Source organism: Rosa rugosa, chromosome 2 (genome assembly GCF_958449725.1).
Source record: "Rosa rugosa chromosome 2, drRosRugo1.1, whole genome shotgun sequence".
Lineage (NCBI taxonomy): Eukaryota > Viridiplantae > Streptophyta > Magnoliopsida > Rosales > Rosaceae > Rosa > Rosa rugosa.
This window is the reverse complement of record NC_084821.1, coordinates 40,991,229-41,008,667: the sequence shown is the minus strand read 5'-3', so window position 1 is coordinate 41,008,667 and position 17,439 is coordinate 40,991,229. Positions and strand designations below refer to the sequence as shown.

Sequence of the window (17,439 nt, the reverse complement as noted above, 5' to 3'; positions counted from 1 at the left end):
TTTCGAAGTTTGGTTCGAAGATTTAGTCTTTTGAATCATACAATAGTCGCAAGATTCTTAGTTCATCCTCAAGTTCCAGAAAAATTGTTCATCATCAAGATTCAATCTGTCTCAACCTCAACCAATGGCGTTCTCATCAAATCAGGCATGTATAATTGTCGAATTAATTTGCGGTGACATGATTTTTTGGGTTGTGTTGCATATGCATCTGTGTTGGGGAGGAGTAAGAATGTTGTTGCTGGTGTTTTTAGAAGCACTCGAAGATAGAAAGAGGTGAGGGAGAGTAATGAGCAGAGATAAACAGAAGGAGGAGTGAGAGCTGGTAAAAGAAGAGATAAACAGAAAAAATAATATTAATAATAATAGTAAATAAATAAATAAAAAGTGATGGTATAATAGACATTTTAGTGTGGAAGGATTGCCACATCATCAATTTAAAGGAGGTTTTGGATGGAGAATAACAGAATTGACCTATTGGTTTAAAAAATGAGAGTACAATGATTAAACATGTGAAATTAGAAGGAAATAGACTGAAGTGTTTTTTCGGTAAAAATATTTAATCCTATAGGGATTCTTCCAAAACATAGCTGACAAAGCATTGAATGCAATGTTTATACAACTTGACTTACTACACCATGCATATGAGAAAGCAATAAATATGCTGGGAAACGTCTTATTCAAACTAAATTGCCAAACTATGTGACGTAGCATGCAATAGCTAAAAGTTAAAAGAAGAAAAAGTGATTGCTATCTAGATGACCTCTAATCCAACAGTTCCATCAATTACTTGATTTGCGATTTCAACAAATAGCCGCCATTGCCATGTTAACTAGCAAAGATATTTTATATGTGCATTATAAAAGAGGGACTTAGTTTTCTAGCTCTTTATTACATTCTTATAGAATTAGCAACTGGAACATCCTTAGCTGCTCTTCTTGGAGAACCCGCATTCTGGTTCTGTTCATTACTGCAGAATATGAAGGTGAATCTACTACTCCCAAACCAATTTGGTATTCTCATCCACTTTCACTAAAAAACCAATTTAAGGCTTTGTTTGTCTAACAGACCTCAAAAACATTTACTTTGTAACTAACTATAACATATGTTTCGATCTGCAGCAAAAGATAACCATTGAGGCGAACATTTGGTGTGACAAATGTCGGTCCAAGGCCATGAAAATAGCTGTTGTAGAAGATGGTAATTAATCGTATATATATGTACATTGTTATGCTAATTAATGATTCAGATTTTGGTCTCCGATAGTGTTTCTTTTTTAAATTTTTGAGTAATTTACGCTGTTGCAGGTGTTAAATCAGTGGCTTTCAAGGAGGCAAGGAGTGACCAAATAGAGATAATCGGAGACGATGTTGATGCAGCGGGATTGACCAGATTGCTGAGGAAGAAGCTCGGCTATGCAAACTTATTGAGCCTGGAAGAAATAACCGAAAAGAAAACTAGCCAAGATGCGCAAAACACTAATAGTTATAGTCCAATTAGGGGAAGAAGATGTTGTCATCACCATGAGATGGAATTGCACATCTATGATCCACCATCAGGGGGTTGCACTATTATGTGACGATATAAATATATAGCTATATATATCGTCACATAATGTAACGTTATTATTATTGCCCTTTTTGGGGGATTCATCGGTTTGTTCTCTCTCTGACTCAACGTCTTTATCGTATGAGCGAGGCATTCCCTTGTGGGATAGCTTAGTTATATCACTAGTAAATGTGATCGATCAATACTATTAATACCTCTTAACTATAAACTTGAAAATACGTACGTGCTCACTGGAGAATCTAGCTAGTTAATTAGTAGTACTTTTGTGTGTAGTGTTTACTGTGTTTTGAAGCTTGTAGCGATTACAGTTACTGGATATGTATGTGTTTTGTATTTTATGATCCTTGGGAGACTTAGAAAAGCACCTCCCTTGTTAGGGTCTCTTTCGAGTTCTTCAAGAAGTGAAGTTGAAATCCATTTGATTATCATGATTATCAAATATCAGGTTTATTCAATTGAATGTATTAGTACCCTACATAAGTGACTCAATGAATTTCGATGCGAATACGTAATTTGTTCTTTCAAAATAAGTAAGGATTGAATGGTTAATTTTGACAATTGAATTATTTACTTGAAGGCAATCCTCCGACACTCCCTTGTTTTTCATCATATAATTGGAACAAAGTCCCTAAATTACATATTAACCCCTTGCACCCCTCACTCACATCATCCTCTCATTTTGTGGATACTAAGCCACAAGGCATCACAATCCCTGAGAAATTCTCCACATTAAGGAATCAATTTCACTATCGATATGCAAATGGGTCTTAGACTTCCTGACAATACCAGTCTTGAATTAATTGAACATAAACCCCTTACCGTTGAAAGGTCATACACCATAAATATCCGGCCGTGATCAACAATGCAGATGACTCACTTACTTTTCGTATGGAATAATGCAAATTATTGGACATTTAACGTTCCAAATAATCGTACGTAGAGCGTGATGGACAATAATGCACGTCCACTTCAAGTCTTCCAAGTTGAAGTCTACAAATTTGATGAACTTATTTAATTTAATTCAAGGAATTCAATTAATTCCCTCACCTTCTTAGCTTCTTCGCCTTGGGTTGCGGCAGCTAGCTTTTTTCTCGACTTATCACAAGTCAAGAGTCGTAGCACGTACTCATTCTTCTAGTTTTTGTCCTTTCTGTTTGGTTTCTGTTTTTGACATCACCTTCTAGTACTCTGGCTATGTCAGTGGCCTTGACCTCAGAAGGAGTTATCTTTATGGTTCTGTAAATTCCAGCAGCAGCCTTTTTCAACTTGTTCACTTGCAAAGGCTGGACCTTTCTGATAATGACTTCAGTCTTTCTCAAATCCCATTGAGGTTAGGCCATGATCTTACCAGCCTAACCTATGTCAACCTTTCACACTGCTCATTTCATGGGGAATTCCCTGTTGGCATCTTCTATCTACCAAACTTGCAGGTTCTTGATTTGGACTCTAACCAAGACTTAAGAGGTTAGTTTCCTGATTTCAACAGGAGTAGTCCCTTGGAGTATTTGAATGTTAGGAGGACAAGTTTCTCCGGTTATTTACCTGCTTCAATCGGTAACCTCCATTCCTTAATTTTTTTGAACATCGAGTATTGTGAGTTTAAACCGCACCTTCCATCTTTACTTGGCAATCTTACCTAGCTAAATTATCTTGATCTTTCATTTTTTTCTCAACCGTAGTTTCACTCACTCGGACATTTCACCGAACAATTTTAGCCTCCTAGATACTAATTTGTGGGCTTGGGTCGGAAAGCTAACAAAACTCTACCACTTAGGCCTTGGCTCCCCTTGAGCGCCTTAAAGTATCAGTACCTTAAAAATTCATAATTTCATCGGTGCCGTCCATTTTACACAACTAAATTGGAGGGGCTAGGACGAAGTATCTCAGGTAATGATCCGGAACTCTCCCGTCTGTAGCTTGTGTGTGCTTTCTTTGCGCTTTGCGTTATTTTCCTGCCTTTTGCTCTGTGTTGTTGTGGTGTTTGCATTTGTTGTGCTATTTTTTTTTTTTAAAAAAAAACCCTTAGCCCACCCCACCCTTACATAGGATAGGATCCTCGCCTAAGCTCCTTATCTGCCTAACCTTCCTAAACTTTCAATGCCAAAGCGACATGTGTATAAAATCACATCCAACGGCTTATATTGATTTTCATAAATACTTACTTAGAGGGACCACTTATTTTTTGCCTCAACAGCAATTAAAAAAATAGATAAATCTCTCTCTCTCTCTCCCCCGTTTCTTGATTTCTTCTTCGCCACAGTTTCCAGATCTTCTCTCTCTCATGGAAGGAAATTTGCTTGAAATCTTTAATTCTATCAACCTTTGGTTCTATCTAAGATGGGTTCATGCTGATTGATTAAGAGGAGAAGAAAGGAATGATAAGAGAGAGAAAAGCAGAGGGCTAATTAATCGGTGGAGGTTTTCAACAGAGTTGGTTGACTGAAGGGGAAATCTTGCTTATGCAGGTGTTCCACTCGGTAGGGGAGAGGTCTCCGAGGCACTTTTAAAGCTCGTTAGTGTCGTTGCCAGAGGTGGCTGTGGTTGCGAAGAAAGTCTTTAGTGAAGAGTTTCAGACTTGGTCGCGAATAGAGATTGAAAGTATAGAGGCAGGATTGAAAGTATAGTGGGCAAATCAATATTCAGACTTTAGATTTGCCTTTATACACGTGCCAATTTGCCATTAAAAGCTTAGGCAGGTTAGACAGTGATTACACGCATTTCTATGCATGTAATTGTATCTAAAACATTTATTAAAAAAAAAAATTGTATCTAAAACACTATAAATAAGTTAATTCTCAAGTTAATTATAATGTAATTAATCCATTTTTATTTATTATGTAGGAATAAACGGAGTTGTAGAAACTGAGATAAATTGGCTCGAAATTGGAGTAAATTGAAGTTTTTGACAAAATAGATGAAGCCGGTCAATGATTCACACGCGATTTACGTGTGTTTCTAGCCCTAATTACCTTGAAATTAGCGAATACTCAAGCATTATTTTGTAGTATTACTTTATTTTCTTCATTTGTATGAAATTATATATGGTCAAGAGAGGGAAAAGATGAAACAAAGAGCGATTCGAGTGAAAAGTCAACTTCTGACTAAAGGACAAAAAGTCAACTGGTTGACCATAGGGTCAACTGAGTCAACTTGGCCCAAAAGCAAGAAACCCAAGGCCCAAGACCAAAGAAGTACACAAGTGAAGACCCAAGCCTATTTGTATTACATCTTTGTATTCAAATTTCAAATTCAAAATTGATATAATGACAATAATAATTAGTGGACCACACACTTCACACACATCACACATGTGGATGGAGATATTTATTTGTGTTCACACTAGGCACACACTCACTTACACTTTTACCCTCCGGTTTTCTTTATACTTTCCAAAATGTTTTCTAATATTCTAATTCTCTACATTTTTATTAGGTTGTTTTAGTCTTTTCATTTTACCTATTTTCTACTTGTTTTTGAGCCCTTGGATCTAGGATACAAGTCCAATCTTGACCCTTGAACCCAAGGGGGTATTTAAGCACCTTTGCACACACATTTCATAAGCTGAAGACCCATTTTTCTTCACCCTAGGCCTTTTGGCCGAATTTGGGAATTCTCTCCCTTCTCACCTCTTCTTCTCTTCTTCATCCCCCATAATTCACATGTAGGATTGCACAAGGAGGAGGCACACACATTTCCGGTATCTAGGCCGCCATCTCTACACCATGGCTTCATAAGGGTAGCAAGAGAAGCCATGAAGTTATGGTAATAGCTAGTGACAAGCTTTGCCTTGACTTTCATGGATTTCTCCTCTCTTTCCCTCTTCTTTCCCTCTCTTATTTCTTGCTTATGGTATTGTTTGATGTGTATTGATATATACTTGTGTGTGACCTCTCATGGTTTTAGGTTTTGAAACTCAAGTTTAGTTTTGTATGGTTTTGTTGAGGAATTAATAAAATTGATGTTTATTCATATGATTTGTGTACTCTTGCTTTAATTTCTTCACTCTAGATGTATGGTTTAGGTTTTCCCCTCCTTAATCTATGTTTGGTGTGTTGGAATTGGAATATTAAATTGGGGAATTTATATTTCAATTTGGATTATGGCATGAGTATGGTGAAATTTGCCCATTGCATATCTCTATTTCCATTTGGATTTCTTAGATTGTGGTCCTCCAATCACCTAATTTTGAGTATTATTACCCTTGATTGTTGGAATAGTATTCGGAATTGTTGGGTACGGTAATTGTTATCACAAGTACTCTTTTTGACCTTATTATTTGTGGTGATGGTTGTTAGAGTGTGTTACAATCGATTGTCGAAACCTAAAGCATTTAGTTTTGAGCACTTACGGCCCTAACAAGGCATAAGGTTTGAGACTAGTATAGGGTAGCCAAAACCTAAGTATTCTTTCTTCTTCTTGTTTTTGCTTAGGGTTTGACTACTATTTCATGACAATCAATTTAGTTTTCTTTTCGACCTCTTAATGCTAAATGGAAATCCGACAAAACATTTGAAGCGTCATTTGAACTAATCATCATCATTCCATGTGATTTTAGATTGGGAAAATTTCAGTTTAGTCCCTGCGGTTTCAATTTGATCAGCAATACCCCTGCACTCTCAATTTCAATCAACCGTGTCCAAATTTTACTGTTCCGTCAATATTAGCCGTTAACTTAGCCCACTTAAAGGGCTAAATTTGTCATTTCACACAATTTTCCTACAAAAAAACAAAACAAAACAAAAAAACAAAAAACAAAAACAATTTTTTTTTCTTCCTCCGATTAAACCACCCCTCTCTCTTCTCCTCTCCCCCATTCCTCCATCTCCACCCACCTCCTCTACCTAAACAGTCTCATCATATCCCTTATTTTTCGATCAATCCCAGTAACATTTAACACTTAACAGACATCTGATCAAAATAGTACCTGCTCTCTCTATCTCAATGAATATGAGAAATCATTCATAAAAAAAAAATGAATATGAGAAATCTACCAGCAAATGACTAAAAAGCATTCTGCAATGGAGCCCAGAAAGTGATCGGATACCAAAAATGGGGAAAGAAATAAACACCTAACCAAAGAATTTGAATCCAAATTCTGAATGATTGGCTGTGAAGCAAATATAACTCGCAGTTTATAGGATGAATAGGAAAATTCAAACCAGTGATTGGATAACATAAAGAACACCAAAACCAAAATTGAAACTCAAGTAAGTATGGCTAATCATACCGAAATTAAATTGGGCAATTGTTCCCAGAACTCAAAGCTCCATTGATCCCTAAATCGTACTAACAATCCAATTCCAATTTTACCTCATGCCGGATTCAGCTTCAAATCCAATTTTAACTCATACCCAACTCTTAATTCTTCTCTAAACTGGCTACACGTTGATCCTTTTTCAATCGGGGTTTCAAATTCAAAGCACCCAATACACATTAGCTCACAATCCTCAAAACCCAATTCGGATCAGCAACATGTTGTGCTTGTCTTCATCAAGATCAGAGGAGGACGATGACAGTATTGACTCTTACAGAAAAGGAGAGTACCGCGTCGGAATTTTGAGAAGGAGAAGAAATCAGAAGAGGGCCGGGTCGGAATCCATGGCGGCGCCGATGGGGCGGACCAGATTGGAGAGGGAGAGGGACTTGGCGGCGATCTCGTCGGGGAAGCAGTCCATGGGGTCGGAGTCATTGGCGTCGAAGAGGGTTTGGAGGTCGGAGAGAGTGGAATCGAAGATGGGTTGGGATTGGGTATTGGTGGGGTTTTCGAGGTAGCGGAGGTCTTCGAGCTTTGTGACTATTCGGATTATGGTTTCTTCCATAGCTGATTTGGGTTTGAGGTCGTTGTGAGACTGTTTAGGTAGAGGAGGTGGGTGGAGATGGAGGAATGGGGGAGAGGAGGAGAGAGAGGAGTGGTTTAATCGGAGGAAAAAAACAATTTTTTTTTTTGTTTTTGTAGGAAAATTGTGTGAAATGACAAATTTAGCCCTTTAACTGGGCCCAGTTAACGGCTAATATGAACGGAACAGTAAAATTTGGACATGGTTGATTGAAATTGAGAGTGCAGGGGTGTTACTGATCAAATTGAAACCGCAGGGACTAACATGATGTTGGACCCAAACCACAGGGTACTAAACTGAAATTTTTCCTTTTAGATTTGTGTGGAGAACCTTGAATTCCATGGTGACCCTTGATGCGATGCATCCCATCCTTCTATCTATCTTATTTTTATGTCGTAGTTAGTTAGTGTATTTATCATTTATGAAAATCCAAAAAATATTGTGACTTTCCCACTACCATTCATTTGTAAATCCATGTGGGCGTGAGCATTACAAGCACTTTTGTGTGTTTCACGGCCCTATCTAGGCCTTGCTTGGTGCAATGCCGTTGACTTTGTGACTTTGTGTGATGCAAAGTCATGCTTTAATGAGGCTCGGTGCCTTGTTTAGCCTTTTTTCTATTTTTATTTGTTTGTGCAAGTGATTTTCGGTGACCTAGAACCATAGGATTCTTGGCTAGCTCGTAATCCCCGAGGTACGATAAACCGGGACGTAAATACTTCCCATCTTTGATGACTGTGTTAATTGTTACGCGATAGGTGAATGAAAAACGCTCAAATCAGTCAACTGCGGTCAATATTTCGAAAAGAGCTGAAAATATGTGGAAGAGCATTGATCGAAAAAATTAGAGAAGAGAAAACGGTTAATTAAATGAATATTAATTAACCAATTAATCAATTGGTTAATTATTCTTGCCAAAAGCCAACAGCACACCACGTGCTCCTTTTCCCCTTCTCATTTGTGACATCACGTGGCACACCTCAGATTATCCCATGATTCCCATCTTTCTGTCTCTCCACACAAGATCCCAGCCACCCACTTCAGTTAAGGCATTCGCTCCTCTCTCTCTCGGTATTGGGATGAAATCAGCTATCCCAGATTTTTGTGTCTCAATTCTGTCATCTCAACATGATTGGTCCATAGAGATTAAAAAATAGAACAAAAGATTAAGAAAATATTTTTTTAATCTCTGTGGACCAATCATGTTAAGGGGATAGAATTGAGATAAAATAATGGGGACAACTGATTTCATCCCCTCGGCATTACACCACGACCCATTTTTTTCCATTCCCAAATATCCTACTGTAGTCGCAAACCACCTCCCATCTTCTCTCTCATTTTTCTCTCTTTCCATTTTATCATTCTCCAACATTTTTCAAGAAAAAATCAAGGGGCTTTTACTACCCATACTATCAATTGCTCATCAACACATAAAGATTTTACTTTTGGTAAAGAGTGGGGGGCTTAATATCAAGTTGGGTTCATGTTTGCCTATAGCAAATTGTGAGCCTAACTTGTGTTTCCTCTCTCCTCTATCATTTCTTTGATTTTCTTATGTATTTGATAATGTATTTGATAATGAGTTGTGAATAGTTCAATTTTGGGAGTTAGGGTTGTGAAGCCCTAACTCATCTTGTATAAATGTTGATGCTTTAATTTTAATTGGATTAAATTATGTTTAGTCTCTGTACTATGACCTTTTTTTCGTTTCAGTCCCTGACATTCTCAATTAATCTGAAAAGTCCCTAATGTCAAAATTTCTGTCTGATTGGTCCCTCCCGCGTCAAATTAGGAGTTGACCTCAGGTGAAATGTCCAATATACCCCTCTGTTATTTCTTTTTCCTTTTTAATTTCTTTTTCTCCTTTTTTTTTTTCCTTTTTAATTTCTTTTTTTTTTTCCTTTTTCTTTTTTCTTTTTCCTTTTTAATGACCATCGTATCCTACTGCATCGATAGCGCCACGTCGGCGAACCAATCCAGATCGACCCGAAACCCCAATTCTTGTTCTCCAGGCCGGCGGCTTTTTTTTTTCTTTTTTCTTTTTCCTTTTTAATTTCTTTTTTCCTTTTCCTTTTTTTATTTTTCTTTTTTCCTTTTTAATTTCTTTTTTCCTTTTTTCTTTTTCCTTTTTAATGACCATCGTATCCTGTTGCATTGATAGCGCCACGTCAGCGAATCAATCCAGATCGACCCGAAACCCCAATTATTGTTCTCCACGCCGGCGGCCATTTTTCTTTTCCATCACTATTCTTCTTCTTCACTTCTGGTTTTGGTCAACTTGGCCATCAAAAACCATCATTTTAACCAGACCCAAAATCCAAATCACCATTTTGAGCAAGACCCAAAAACCTCAGGGTCTGAAAAAATGATAGTTTTCAGTGAAAAGTTTCCAAATTGAGGCTTGATGTGGAGAGAGAAAGTGAGATTTGAGTGGGAGAGAGAGAAGTAGGTTGTGAAAACAAGAGGGGAGTGGTTTAGCGGCGAATTTCCGAGCTGATTGGGATCTGCTTGTGTTTGGGAGATGGCGTCAGCGACGATGGAGGCGAGGGCGGATCCCAACAGAGGGAGATGGCTTCAGAGAAGGTGAAGAAGTGATCGATCAGCTCCTAGCCTCTTGCTTTTGCTCGATGTCTATCTCTGCACCGCCAAGCTAGGTCTTTGCTGGGTTTGGTTTCAATTTGGGGAGAGAAACAGATGGGTTGTGGAGTTTGATCGGAATGGGATTGGTGGGTTGAGGAAGGAGAAAGTAGGCAAAACGAAAAGAAAAAAAAAAAGAAAAAAAGAAATTAAAAAGGAACAAGAAAAAAAGAAGAAAAAGCAAAAAAGAAATTAAAAAGGAACAAGAAAAAAAGAAGAAAAAGCAAAAAAGAAATTAAAAAGGACAAAAAGAAAAAAAAGGAAAAAAAATTAAAAAGGAACAAGAAAAAAAGAAGAAAAAGCAAAAAAGAAATTAAAAAAAAAAGAAAAAAAGAAATTAAAAAGGAAAAAGAAAAAAAAAGGAGAAAAAGAAATTAAAAAGGAAAAAGAAATAACAGAGGGGTATATTGGATATTTCACCTAAGGTCAACTCCTAATTTGACGCGGGAGGGACCAATCAGACAGAAATTTTGACGTTAGGGACTTTTCAGATTAATTGAGAATGTCAGGGACTGAAACGAAAAAAAAGTCATAGTACAAGGACTAAACATAATTTAATCCATTTTAATAAATGCAATTTCCCTAGTGTATGCTTTAAATCTGAATTTATTGGTCCTTAGAAGCATGTTTCTAGGCTTTGCCACCCTTTGAAATTATGTTGTGGGCAATTTTGATGATTAGATTGGTAAATTGACAACTTATTAGTACATCTAGGATTTAAGTGTGGTAACTATTAGCTAGCTTAAGTGTAGCTAAGCTTGCTTGGGTCTCTATTATCTTGCTCTCTAGGCCTCTAATTTTAGATATTGCGGCTTTAACCGGCGTAATGCCTAAGATAGAGAGTTTATTGTGGCCCTAACCAGCATAATCAATACACCGAAACGGTTTAGTAGTCTTGATGACCGGTACTAGATACGGGACTTAACACATATAGGAAATTCATGCATTTGTGAAGTCATCGATATGTGCAAGATAGTTAGTGTGAATTACCCGACACTCACATGTTCCTATTAATTTGAAATTCGAATTTAATTTCTTGCTTGATAATTAGTTGTTTGCTTTTATTTTAGTTTGCATTTAATTTAGTTAATTCTCAATTCAAAACTCTCGAACAAAATTCTACCTTCCATTGTGCATAACTTATTTTGCCTACAAGTTAGTGGCTTTGATTAGGCTTAGTGTGAGTTAAGCCAAGCATTGTCAAGGCTTGGTGCCTTGATTATTTGTAGTTTTTATTTTATTTTATATTTTTATTGTGTGCTTTTAGTATCCTACTGCCAATTACCTCGGTTAGGTCCAACACCTAATCCCCAAGGTACAATAATCAAGGTTTTAATACTTCCCTTACTTGACACGATTCATACGCTTGCGAGAGTTTATGCATCAAGTCAATGGCGCCGTTGCCGGGGATTAGGGTTTAATAGCCTTAATCCCTTGATGAATTTAGGTCACATTAGCATATTTTTGTTTCTTTATTTAAAAAAAAAAAAATTGGTTGTTTATTTTGTTTGAATGTTTGCTTACTCTCTAATTTTATATTTTCTAATTTTTTTCGTTGCTAATATTACTTTTGGGAACTCATAGGTGCTTATTTCTTATCATATTGAGCTATGGATCAATGGAGCTATGGATGGGAAGATCCGAGCGGATATGAGCAAGAAAGTTTTTATGGTGGAGGTCATGAAGAGTGGAATTCTCATGCGGTGGGTTCTATGTCCTCGTACAATGAAACTTATGCTTTGTGCAATTCTTCGTGGCATTCACCTTTTGAGTGCTTTTTGAGATTTGAGTGCCCGGATTTTATGCAAGAGTGTGAGTACAAGATGGGCATGTATCAAGAGATATTTGTACCCGATGTATATACACAAGATGAAGCTTATGAGCCTGGGAAGGAATTCGTTGAAGGACTACTAGCTCAATTGCAAGCCTCCTAAGATCTTTTACATGCCTCTCAAGCTAGGATTTCACAAGAGACCATAGTTCCCGAAGCAAATCCTCATGAGCAAGCGTATGAGTCTAGGAGGCCTTCTCTTGAAGAATTGCTAGCTCAATTGCAAGCGTCCTAAGCTCGATTGCAAGCTTCTCAAGAAATGCTTACACATTCCAATGAGCAACTTGAAGCTAGTCTTGCACAAGAGCCAACCTTCACCATTTATGAGCATGAATCTTTCTTTGACCGAGTGGAGCCTATTTCAAGAGAAGAAGTGTATATTGAGCATCTTGAGCAAGAGTCCTTTATACAAGTTGAAAATAATGATAGTGATGTTGATGTACAAGAAATTGAGCTTGGTTATGAAAGTTTCAATGCAAGTGGGGTGAGAGACTACACTTCGGCGGAATGGGTACAATATTGGAAATCTAAGCTTCCAAATGAAGGTGAGGTATTTGAAGATGATTCCGAAGAAGATGATGGCTTATCTAGTAAGGAGGATGCGGAGTTTGAAGTCATACACCATAATCCCTTGTTCATTGAGGAGGATGCAGAGCTTGACGTCATACATCATAATCCCTTATTCATTGAGGTAGATATTTCCATGGAGGAAGAGTGTCCTTCAATACTTTGTGATGGTGAAGAAATTGAAGAATCAAGGACTTTCTCTCCTCCACATCCAAAGAGATCCATCATGAGCTTCCCAAGGTGGAGAGTAGAACATTGAACACTTATGTTCTTAATGAGAGGATTGAAATCAAGGTACTTTTACCTCTCAATCCACCATTAAGTGGTCAATGTTTCCATAATGAGGTGATGGATTGGAAAGGAAGTGAACCACTTTCACTCAACCTTTCCCATCACTCGCAAGAGCTTCTACCACTTATTGTTCCTATGAGCATCATTTCTACACCACTTTTGAAGGCGAAGGCAAGGATATTGATTCCTAAAAGAAAAATTGGAAGAAGAGGAAAATTAAGAAGCTACACTTTTAGCCACCAATTGGAGTATTCTTATGTAGCTCTTGGTCTTGCCTCTATGACACGACAAGGAGTCCCTTAGCCCCAAACAATAGGGTGGTCGTACTTGAGAATTATCCACATTGACAAAAATTATAATGTATGGACCGGCTATGATGTAACGTCCCGTATCTTAAATTACCAATTTACAAGTTAGTTGGACGGTAAACGACCGTTATTTTCACTTTTACTGTCGTTTAAGTACTTTTAGTGGCCCTAAAAGTTGACTTTTTAATTGGGCCAAAATTTGAGAAAATTTCCTTCATGAAAGTTGTAGAGGACGTTAACCCGAGCGCGGGCATATGTGGTACGTAAAAATCGGAATTCATATGCGTAAGTTATGCCTTAAAATGTGGAAGTTACTGTTCACGGTAACTTTCTATATATATAGAAAGTTACCAGGGTAAGTTTCCATTTCGGGAAACCTACCCTCCTACCCCGATTTCTCTCTCTTCCTCTCTCTTCTCCCCCGCATCGGCCTCTCTCCTTCTCCTTCATTTTTTGCCGCCGTCCGGCCACCTGGGGAAGAGTTGCAGGCCATCGCCGGCGCGCCTCCTTCTCCTCTACACGCTAGTACCCTTGAGTCACGGCGATTTGGCCGGAAAGGTGAGAATCGACGGCTTGAAGAAAACTGTAGCAGATTTGGATTTCCGGCAATATCTTCCGATTCCGGCCGTCTCCGGCCACCAAACTGGAGTCGAAGGTGCGGTTTTTGCCAAGGATCATTTCCCCCCTAGCCTTGAGCCACGATTTGCAGTGTAGATGGAGAATTGATCGAAACCCGATCCTAGGGTTCTTGGAATTTCTGGGTTTTCTTCACCGGCCAAATTCGATCACTTCAAGGTAAAATTGGAACATGTTGTAGTTATGAAAATCGTTGGGTCTGATGAGTAGGTGGTGTTGCCAAAATTTGGTGGCCATTGGAGGTGGTGGCCACCGGCGCGTGAGCCCCACGCGCCGCCACTGTGGGTGGCGCGTGGAGGCGTGTTGGGCTGTGTTTTAATTCCAGTTTTTAGCCCATTAAATCCTATAAATTTTGTAGAGCTTGTATATGAAATTTGGTGAATTTTGGAGAAGCTTGGAATTAATTATGAATTTTTGAAGTTTAGGGTTTCGATTATCGAATTACGAGAATCCGGCCGTCGGATATCTCTCGGTTCTGCCTTGGAACCTTTAAATTAACGAATTGGTATTAGTAGTATAATTTGGGTTGCATCCGAGAAGAAGTGGAGATGTAATTATGAGGAATTGATTTTAGGAATCATATTAAATTGTTGAATAATTATTCACGGAATATAATCGTGTACAGGATGTCGTACCGGGCTCTGGCTCGATAAAGGAACTCGTATACGTGACCGTCGGAATAGTACTGTGAGTGGACTTTTGTTTTTAAGTAATTGATGCATGCATTATTTCTTAAAGTATGCTCTATTTATTCATCAATTTACATTTCGAGTATGAGATTATAAATTGATTTCGTATTATCTCATATAAATACTTTCATTATTGATTCGTTTCCGAAATTGCTTTTGATTTATAATCTTAATGGTGAATTATCTTATTTCCGAGGTTATTTCCGGAATTATTCTCTAATTATATTTTATTTCGATTTGAGACTTTTAAAGGAGTTTCGAAATGGGATTTCGATGGAATTATTTTTCTTGTTTATTTATTTGATCCTTGGTTTTGGCATTGGGAATGCCTTAGCAATAATGGCGGTTTGAGAAATTTGTTTATTTGAAGATTTTATGGCGTGCGGGGTCACGTCATTGGACTATGCTTATTTTCTTTTATTTACTTTTGAACTTGAGATTATCTTGGCGTGTGGGACACGTCGTTGGAAATTCTTTTACGAGAGATGGGGGAAGCCTTATGTATTTTGGATTTACTGGATTTTCGGTTATGTTTCCCTGTGCCATACTGAGGGGTGATTTTATCATGCTAGCATTGATTTTCCGCCTTTGTGGCGCAGGTTACTGTCTCTGTGACAGTAATTCTGTAGCCCAGTATCCTATCGCTACACTTAGTGGCGTAAGGGTATATTACGGGAGTTATGGGAGTTCTTTAGCCTGGGAGGCTATCACCCAACCAAGCCTGAGTGGCTTATTCGTATGGCTATCATCTTCCCCTACTTATACTATTTTTGACTAGCGGGGACTAGTCTGAGTTTTCTTAACCAGCGGGGCTGGACTTATATTTTCGAGTATTGAAATTTCAATCTTTTACTCGGTTGTTGTGACTAGCGGGGCTAGTCGGTTTTCTGGAGTTCAACGTTTTTCGGGTTATTTTCTTAAGTGTTTTATAAATGTTGCATGCATCCGGATTTTTTTTATATATCGAAAAATGTGGGAAAGTATGAAGTTTTATTTTGGTTTATTCATATTAAATTATTTATTTTTGTCCACTCACGCTAACGTGTTTTTCAATTACTTTCCCCTGGGCCCTTCGGTTTCAAATGCCCAGTGTACAGGTGAAATTAGTTGGGGTCGGGCGTACATGGAGTCGAGGCATAGTCAACAGCATGGCTTCCGCGTTTGCCTTTGAATTAGGTTTTCCTCATTTACCTTTCTATTAGAATTGCTCTGATTACCTGAGGAATTAAGGTTATTAAGTTGAGATTTGTGAGTTGTGAATTTGGTTGACGTTGATTTGGGGAGCAGGGTGGCTCCAGGAGAATAAGGATGGGTGATTTAGAAGTGTAAATTTTCTTTCTACAGGTTTTGGGTTGTCCACTTTAGGGGAAGTTCTGCCAAATTTTTGGCAAAATTTCTTCTAAGGTGGGCCCCGCAGGGCCACCTCAGATTTCGGGGTGAAATCTGGGGAGGGTCTTGTCATATGAAGTCCTTAAACAAAGCGCTCGCTAGGGAGGTAACCCTAGCACATCATCGGTATTATTTCTTTCTTTCATAGTTTATTTTTGTTGTGAATAAAGCTTTTGAGTCATTTTTGGGAAGTTGGGAGGTGTCTGAATTTGAAAATGTGAAGAAAGAAAGAATGTGGTAGTGAGCAATTTCTGTTCAGAAATTTCAGTTAATTTTGGGTGACTAAAGTTTCAAATCTACATGTTATTTTGAGCTGAAACTTTCTGGAGATATTTCCCTGTGTTCTACTACATACTATCAAAATTTCGGCCTCTTTGGATCACTGGAACTTAAGTTATATTGTAGTCAATACATGGAGATCAGAACAGAGACATCTACTGTACGTGGAGTGATTTTAAGAAGCTACACCTTCTACATATCAAGCTATTTGGAGCTAAAATTTTTCAGAGATATATCTTCACATATTGTCTGTATACTGGTACAACAATTTTTAATTTGAACCTTCCTAGCTTCAGATTTTGTGTTCCAAGTGACAGAGGTTAGAAATAGAGCACAACAGAAACTGTATAACACAACAGTTCGGAGGCCAACAATTTTTTACTCAGAATTGAGTTTATAGTGAAATTTTAAAAGACGGTAGCCTCATCAGTCTAGTTTCATATCCAGATGGTGTCACCCTCTTTGCACTTTTGGAGCCTCAGATATTATAGTTTTGGTGACTGACGGTCAGTGGCAGACTTCATGACAGACTGAAAATTTTGACTAGCTTTATTTTCATCTCAATTGGAGATGGGTGACGTACTTTATATGAATAAAAAGCTCTCTGAGTCTACTCTTCAATACAAGAAGCCTTACCTGCTTATCACTTTCTAAGTTTGAGATATGGGTTTTTGAAAACAAAAAAGGTCATTGCTGAAATTTCGCTGCACTCACTAGTTTTTGTTCGCTCAGGTTGGTTGAACTTCTTGCACTTCATCTCATCGATCTTTGGAGGCTATTATAGGGCTGGTGTGGTGTGTTGGAGATGTCAAGGCCTATGATCTTAATGGAGGACCTTTGTCTGCACTCTTTGATGGGCTATTTTTGATGCATTGCTCTTTGGACACTACATTTCTCAATGAAGTCGATCTTTCATGAGCACCTAGAGCTAGCTTGGAGCATACATTAAGGGAGTCAAGGCCTTGTGCGTTGAGGTTAGTGTCTTATTTTTGTCTTCTCCGAAGATCGTGAGCAATGGAAGGTCGACAAAGGGGGTTTTTCATAACTCTTCTCCGCATTTAGATTTTCATTTTCATAGTTAATTTTTGTGTCTTCGCCCGGACTTCACTCTCATGCCTAACTCCAACTTAGATTTAGCTTTTGAGCTCACTTTGCAACATTGAGGACAATGTTGGTTTTAAGTGTGGGAGTGAGGGCTCGAGCGCCCTATTTTCTTCAAAAAAAAAAAAAATAAATAAGATTTTTCATTTTTAATTTAGTTTTTGTAATTATATTTTAGTGGTTGATGCATTTTTCCAACCCCAATGACGAGCTATGGACTTAACTTATTATGATTGTGGATAGATTAAGCATGATCTAGGACTTTGAATTTGTTTTGTGATTGAGTGTATATGTGATTTATGCTTGAC

At 38.0% G+C, this 17,439-nt stretch overlaps 1 protein-coding gene across 1 annotated transcript; it reads left to right on the top strand.

Annotated features, from left to right (window-relative positions):
• The first annotated feature begins 868 nt into the window (after positions 1-868).
• Positions 869-1,999, top strand: LOC133728971 (heavy metal-associated isoprenylated plant protein 47-like). The gene is made up of 3 exons (XM_062156433.1): positions 869-982; positions 1,119-1,197; positions 1,305-1,999. Exons 1-3 carry the CDS (start codon positions 977-979, stop codon positions 1,574-1,576), a joined length of 357 nt encoding a protein of 118 aa, XP_062012417.1. The 5' UTR covers positions 869-976; the 3' UTR covers positions 1,577-1,999.
• The last annotated feature ends 15,440 nt before the right edge of the window (positions 2,000-17,439 follow it).